The sequence below is a fragment of the Bubalus kerabau genome, chromosome 1 (genome assembly GCF_029407905.1).
Source record: "Bubalus kerabau isolate K-KA32 ecotype Philippines breed swamp buffalo chromosome 1, PCC_UOA_SB_1v2, whole genome shotgun sequence".
Taxonomy (NCBI): domain Eukaryota; kingdom Metazoa; phylum Chordata; class Mammalia; order Artiodactyla; family Bovidae; genus Bubalus; species Bubalus kerabau.
The window spans coordinates 22,670,041-22,678,184 of record NC_073624.1 but is presented as its reverse complement, the minus strand read 5'-3'; the positions used below and the strand labels follow the sequence as shown (position 1 = coordinate 22,678,184).

At 35.0% G+C, this 8,144-nt stretch overlaps 1 protein-coding gene across 1 annotated transcript; it reads right to left on the bottom strand.

Annotated features, from left to right (window-relative positions):
• Nucleotides 1-436: 436 nt before the first annotated feature.
• Nucleotides 437-5,120, bottom strand: LOC129641396 (NKG2-A/NKG2-B type II integral membrane protein-like). Its single transcript, XM_055566128.1, has 6 exons — nt 4,950-5,120; nt 4,288-4,386; nt 3,738-3,791; nt 3,054-3,205; nt 876-976; nt 437-554 (listed from the first exon to the last, which is right to left on the bottom strand). The coding sequence occupies exons 1-6, from the start codon at nt 5,017-5,019 to the stop codon at nt 437-439; spliced, it is 594 nt and encodes a 197-aa protein (XP_055422103.1). The 5' UTR covers nt 5,020-5,120.
• Between the last annotated feature and the right edge of the window lie 3,024 nt (nt 5,121-8,144).

Sequence of the window (8,144 nt, the reverse complement as noted above, 5' to 3'; positions counted from 1 at the left end):
AAACACAATGAGGTACCGTCTCTGCCGGTCAGAATGGCCACCATAAAAAAGTCGACAAACAACAATAGCTGGAGAGGGTGTGGAGAAAAAGGAAACCCTCTTACACTGTTGATGGAAATGTAAATACCGCATAATTCTGGTACAGCCACTATGGAGAACAGTGTGGAAATTCCTTAAAAATCTGAGAATAGAACCACTCCAGTATTCTTGACTGGAGATTTCCTTGGACAGAGAAGCCTGACAGCCTATAGTCCATGGGGTCTCAAAGAGTCAGACACAAGTGAACGAATGAGCACACACGATTATATTTCAACTGTTTTTGAAAATCATTCATTATCAGAAAAAATAATATAATTCATTTTAAAATGTATGCAATCAGAATATTATTTTCATTTCATAAAAGGTGAAGTTACCCAACAGCATCCAAACTCATATTTTAATTCTCAAGCTTACGCTTGCAATGATATGTATTTGGAAACTGACAGTCTTCTGCTCCAATGCCCCATAAAGATTGTACAGCACAGTTACGTTCACCAGATATATTGTCTGTTATCCTGTTATGGAAAAATGCATAATTCTGTTACATTCTATGAAGACAACTCATAAAACAATAGCATTTTCCATGTAACTGTAATACAAGATATTTTGAAAATGGGTAATGAAGTCTTTAATAAAATTTCAGTAAGAGCTTGTTACTAGGAAATTGGGCTACAGAGTAGCCTGGTTTTCAACATTGGTATCAACATTTTATTAACTTTCAATATCTTCCTTCAGCTTTCTATAATTTGACTAAGACAAATGTATTCATGTTATTTTAAAAATATTTCTCTTTTGTATTTTTCTTCCTCTATATAGCATTCTTTTTACAAACTTACTGTAGATTGCAAGTTGAACCATTTAGCCACTTCCAAGGACGACCCCGGCCTTCACGAGAGATTTGAATCCACGATACAATTGATAGGGACATCAGAAATTTCTAGCCCAAAATAAAGAATTTTCACTTAAATAGTCATTATGAAATGTGTTTGTTAATTTTTAAAATGCAAGTCAAAGGATGTGTTCTTTCATAGCATCTTTCATTCTTTGAACAAATTGAGCATGTTAGATTCTAATCTAACACTAAAAAATATAAGAGTTGAAAGTTTGAAGTTTTAATAGTGCCATAAATATTAACCAATATCTGTACTTTTGATTCAAAATTAACTTAACATTTATACTTATCAGTTTCACTGTGTTCTAATGTTAATAAGGAAAATTCCTTTTTTTTTCGACAGCCATTTAATAAAGGGAATATTTACAAACACATGAATTAGTTGTAGAGATCCCACAGAAGAATACACCTTGCATAACAACTTGGGGATACTTACAGCTGTGAACTACATCTGACATTAAGCCTAAGGGATAAGAAGGTGGAGTAATTCAATATGTGCAATGAGAAAAATTCTGATTCATATAATTTCATTTTTCCTCATGACAAAACTAACATAGCAAGGCTATAAATAAGTCTTTAGATTCCATGACATTCATTTTTCTGGATATTGTGACAATATCAGTGGATTTCTCTACTATTATATGTTTCTCAAAATTTCAGTTTTAGAGGGAAATTAAGGAAATGAAATTGAGAATATAAGTGACGTGAGAGCCGGATTTGGTTTTCTGAGCCTGACACCATTCTTTGACTAGATAAACCCCAAAGCCATCTGTTTCTGTATTGGTGGAATCAGTGGACCAGACAAGGGGTCAGAGACTCATTTCTTTCCGCTCCTCCCTGTTAAGTTCAACTGTAAACATGGGAACTGATGAAAGACACGAGAAAGGAGAACTCTGAAAGGTGGAAAGTGAAGGGTGATGTGGCTTGAGACTTCTCAGCAACCCTACTCCTCTGTAATCGCTAATCACTTCTCCTTGATGAGAGAACAAGGTGGGAGGTGAAGGAATGATAATTAGGGGCATCTTGTATCTCCCCACCAACCAGGTGAAAGTGACCTAAACCTCTTACTTCCTAAACACCCCATACCTAACCTAGCTGTTGGGGGTGGCACAGGTAAGGCATTCCTCCTGTGTGTGAGAGAATCGTGTAGGCAACACCAGGTAAGCCTTACAAGGTGATCCATCAAGACACTTACTAACAAGGAGCAGTCAGAGAAATTGCCTCTGTTTCCTCCACTGAGAGACACTAGGGCTGGGTGATAGGGGTGGGGGTGGGACCAGCAAAGGGGATGTCTTGACTAAAACTACTGAAGCTAAGAAGCCTCTTTATCCCTGAGGGTGTAAGACTCCATCTCTACCCGGCAGAATTGGAAAGAATGGATCTTAACTGTTGAATTCACACAATGAGCTGTGGAAACTTACAAACTTCACATAAATGCAAAAAGTTGGAGGAACTGCAAAATATCATATGGCAGTGATGAGACAGGGACAACCTGTATGATTCCATGTCCTGGAGTAGAAAATGGCAACCCACTTCAGTATTCTTGCCTGGAAAATTCCATGGACACAGGAGCCTGACAGGCTGAAGTTAATGAGATTGCAAAGAGTCAGACACTGTTGCATGATTAAGGATGAACACAGGATTCCATGTATATGATTCAAAAGCAATCAAAGAGATTCTATAATATCAAAAGTCAGGACAGTGTGTAAATAAGGAGGTGGAGAAGTGATAAGATATTACAGAGGGGTGGGGCTGCTGGGAAGTTGAAACTTCTATTCCATGATCTGATGTGCAATTACACAATTCTACAGGCAAAATCATATGTTTATTTTCCTTTATGTATGGTAAAATTAGATAGCATAGTGTATTTTAGAATTTAATAGCATTTTTAGAAACATGGTTTTCTATGAAAAGCAAGAACCAGAAATTACTACACATGCATGAACGGTATAAAAATGTAAATAAAGTATCATAAAGTTATATTCCATTGTTTAATGGAATACTAGCAGATTTTAAAATAAACAAGCTACAAATATGTACAAAAGCACAAGTGAATCCTAACAAATGTAATGTTGACTAAATGAAGCCTTTAACAAAGTGTTGGAAACATTTAATATCTTACCGTTTCCTCTTCATTATCTATATAAAGCAGAGTAGAATTCTTAGTAGCACAGGATATCAAACTCTCATCCCACGATTTTTTTTCCAAACTAGTATAATAGCAGTTGTTGGAATATGTAAACCAGTCTTGTGGACAATGACCACAATCACATTCTGAAGAAAGATTATGAATTACTATTCAAAAACAATTTGAATTTGAAAAATAAAAATTAACTTACACATATGCATAGATATAAACATTTATGCATACACACACATATATAAAATAACATATCTATGCATCCTCAAGTCTGGTACATATAAAACAAATCTCATTCATACATTCATAGAGAGGGTCTGTCTCTCATATCCCAATTTATGGCCCCATATAAAGCAAACACATAGAAATATTTACTATTTACATGTCCTAAAAATCAAGAAATGAAACTTCTATTTTAGAATAGCAAAATTATTTGTCACTTATCATATTATAACAGGAGGAAATTATGGCCAATTGCCAACAATGGATATGGTGATGATATTGTTGCATAGGGCGAAAGACTCTCCTATAATCATTATTTAGGAATATTGTTGCCTGCTTTTATAATTTACGTTTAATCCCCAGATCTATTTCTATCTTCACTAGCCTAAAAGAGAGACAAAATACAAACTATATTTATAATAGAAGTTTGAAATCATTATATACCTTTCTGGAGCTTTGTTATCAGAGAGGACTTACTCTGTTCTGATATTTGGGTACCTAGAAAAAAATGGAAATAATCTTTTAAAATATTTACATTGATCTAAATAAATAATAATAATTTTAGTTTTTAGTTTAAACATGGTGTTTAACATGGATTTAGGATGATCTGGAAAATATTGCTTTTAGAATAATTAATGAGGTAATGAAGACGGGGGTGTATATTTCAAAAATCTTAGAGAAAACACTCCACCACCTCTTACAATACTTGGTTCAAGCAATCTCAAGAATTAATTTGTTGTTCTCAATAAGGTGTTTCAGTTTCTTAAAGTATATCTTTGAGTTTTGAAATCAGAAAATATCTGTGTATATATTTAATTTTCCCTACAATCATTCTGTAATTTATACTTTGCTCAACTCAGGATAACCATTCAATACTTAGGCTAAAAGCACACATTAAAATGAGAGTTCTATTCCATAATAATATGACATTTTAGAGGCACTGACGATCATTAAAATGAAAGGTTCAGTCATCATCTTTCAAAACTTGACTTACGTGGAATAAAAGTTTTCACTCTCACTATAGTATACATCAAGACAAAACAGACGATTCCCAGGATCACAACAATGAGCTTCTCTCGAGCTGACGGTGAATCTGCAGGGAGAGAAAAGGAAACACTGAGAAAGGAGTAATGGAGACAGTTATTTTAGAAGAACAAAAGATCCCAAGTCCGTGAGAATTCAAAGACATCAACTTGGACCCCAAAATGATATCTACCATTGCAATCCTCCTCTCAGAATATACCATTCCTTTTTCAGTGAATATAAGGCTTCACGAGTTGTAAATCAAAGACTACAAATTACAGCAATGCCTGGGTAGGTAGTCCTAGAGGAGGGCATGGCAACCTTCTCGAGCAGTCATGCCTGGAGAATCCCCATGGACAGAGGAGCCTGGCGGGCTACAGTCCATGGGGTGGCAAAGAGTTGGACACAACTGAGCGACTAAGCACAACACAGCACATATGTCATATTAGAATACTGTATTTCAAACTCCAGCTCTAAGTCTCATTAATAAAAACATGTAAGCGGGTAAATGCTTTACACTTGCAGTGGTAGTTCCTGTCATTCCACTGACATAATGAAAGGCAATTTGAAAGTTTAATCCCATGTAGGTTTTCTCCTGCTCAGCTGCTAAAATTGATCTTTTCAGGATCTTACCTCTCATTTGCTGTCTCCTGGTGTCCTTAACCATACTCGGTTCTGAGTAGCTTTCCTTTTGGTTCTTCATCTCTGTGGCTGTTTAATGTCAAGGATGTTGTTCTATGGAAACTTTACATAAGTAGTTAATAAATGGTGTGTAAAATCACAAGAAACCTTGAAAGGTTAAACTGGGTGATGTGTGAGATCAGTTAACAGCACTCATTTAGCAGCTGAGCAAATCCAAGTTTGGTTGTCATTTCAGTAGACCTTTAGACAACTGTTTCATGGTAGAGTAACTAGTTTTAAAAATAGTATTTGGTGTTTAATAACCAAGAGTGGTGGGAATGGGTGTGAGGTGAGAGGGAAACTGAAAGGAGGGGACATATGTACACCTATGGTTAATTTATGCTGATGTATGACAGAAATCAAACCAATATTGTAAACCAGTCATCAATCAGTTAAAAACAAGTAAATATTTAAAAACATATTCTGTTTGACATAATGTTACTTGTTTATTGGAACAATGAAAATTAGCAGATCACTGAAAAAGTTCATGAATAGTAATATCCTGATGAATGGAAAGACAAAATTCACAGAAACCCTTTAAAATTGTTATAATATCTTTGTTCAAATTAAAGTCCATATTGGAAAAACATGCACCAATTATATAGGTAAGTTTAAAATCGATTAAAAGTTAAAGACAGCTTTCTCTGATGAGGGAATAACAGTATTGGCATATATGGTACACTCTGCATTAAACTACTTTAATTGGGACATTCATTAATGAAAAGGGAATGAGATGCTATCAAATAATTCTTCTATTTTGCGTGATTGTGGAGCTCTGAGAAATCATTAAACAATTAAAGAAATATTTTACATGTTAAAAATGGTACATGACATATTAAACTCTCCAAAAGTTTTTATCATATAAAGACAAAACAATGTTAAAATGACATTAAATACTTATTTTACATGAGTAATTAACAATTGACAATGGCTAAGATATGAAATCACAAAATGATAAGGAAAAGCATGCATTATTTATGGAAGAACAATGTTGGTACAAACCTCCAGGAAGATCCTGAGGCTGTTAAGTCAATGAGGGAAGCTTTAGTTGTATCAGCAATTATAAGAAGTCAATAATGTGCCTTAAAAATTCAGTCAATGGATTCTGTAGTCAGTGCAATCTACAATTAATTCTGGCTTTGAAATTTGCAATGTATGACCTTTAAAAATTATTTAGTATTTAACAAATGAGTTTACTAATCTAAAATGAGAATAAAAATATGTATGATATAAAGCATGTAAAACACCTAATATTAAATTTGACTTTTACTTTATTTCTTATTTTAATGCAATTGCCATGGTATTATTCATATCAGGCAATGTAATTTATTAGATAGAAATCTCTGTGTTAGTGTGATTTATCTTTCTTCAATATTGTGATCAAGTTTTTATAAAGCATTTGATCATATATAATTGAGGTAATCCAGCATTTTACTGGAGGTACCATATTCTGATTTTTACTTTAACTAGATCAGTGAAGAATTATATTGGCCATTCACAATTCTATGAATCCATTTTAAGATTCTATTTTTAAGGGCTGAGTTAAATATTTAATACTGTATCTAATTCTATGTCTATTGATGACAAAATACAATGTTAACTGTCCCTTGTCCTGATGCTCCTGATCCTTCATCTTAAATTGGATTAACAAAATCAGTTATACATGAAAGTATTCACTTGAATAACATCTGCAGGCAAGAATTTGAACATTTTAAGAAATCTTCCCAAATACTTCATATTTTAGTCTTACTTTCTCCCAAATTAAAATAACAAAATATCAAATACAGATACCAATATCTCTTCAATTTGTTTGCTTAGTAATTGTCCCTAAGTCGAACCACATTGGCATTTGTAATCTCCTGCTAAATGAGATGAGAAATTAAGAAGGAGAGGGAAACACATACCTTCTACAGGCCAGAGTCCTGCCTCTTCTCGTGAGTGGCCAGGTTACTGTGAAAATCAAACAATGTCTGTGGTCTTCACAGACTGCCCTGTGAAGGCCCAGAGTGAAACAATAGTGAAAAAAGTACATTCTTATCACCATGTCACTGAAACAGGAATTTCTTACGCTTGGGTATTTTGAAGACAGTTTATCTCATCACACAACTCCAGAATATAGGAGACTTTGGATACGTAGTGTATCAGTTAGTTTGTTCTTTGGTGAGTTCCTCTGAGAATTGATTTCACTTTCTAAAAGATATAGGGGGACAAACGACATGATCACCATGCTGTTAACTTGCTTTCACTTCATTCATCAATGCTGAACATTTATGCCTTGTCAAGAGTAACTTCAATGTTTAAGTTTTACTTTTAGATAAGTTTACTAAATCTAGGCATTGTTTATTTTTTCCATATAATCTCATTGTGTCATTTCTATTATAATGGAGAAAATCATAATTCCATTGACAGTTTGTATTTAAGGATACTTGTCCCTAATTCAGAAGAGTTACTATATATTAAACTTTTTTAAGTTCAGTTCAGTTGCTCAGTCGTGTCCGACTCTTTGTGACCCCATGAATCGCAGCACATCAGGCCTCCCTGTCCATCACCATCTCCTGGAGTTCACCCAGACTCATGTCCATCGAGTCAGTGATGCCATCCAGCCATCTCATCCTCTGCCGTCCCCTTCTCCTGCCCCCAATCCCTCCCAGCATCAGAGTCTTTTTCAATGAGTCAACTCTTCCATGAGGTGGTCAAAGTACTGGAGTTTCAGCTTTAGCATTCCTTCCAAAGAAATCCCAGGGCTGATCTCCTTCAGAATGGACTGGTTGGATCTCCCTGCAGTCCAAGGGACTCTCAAGAGTCTTCTCCAACACCACAGTTCAAAAGCATCAATTCTTCGGCACTCAGCTTTCTTCACAGTCCAACTCTCACATCCATACATGACCACAGGAAAGCCATAGCCTTGACTAGACGGACCTTTGTTGGCAAAGTAATATCTATTCTTTTGAATATTCTATAGAGGTTGGTCATAACTTTCCTTCCAAGGAGTAAGCATCTTTTAATTTCATGGCTGCAGTCACCATCTTCAGTGATTTTGGAGCCCAAAAAATAAAGTCTGCCACTGTTTCCACTGTTTCCCCATCTATTTCCCATGAAGTGATGGGACCGGATGCCATGATCATCGTTTTCTGAATGTTGAGCTTT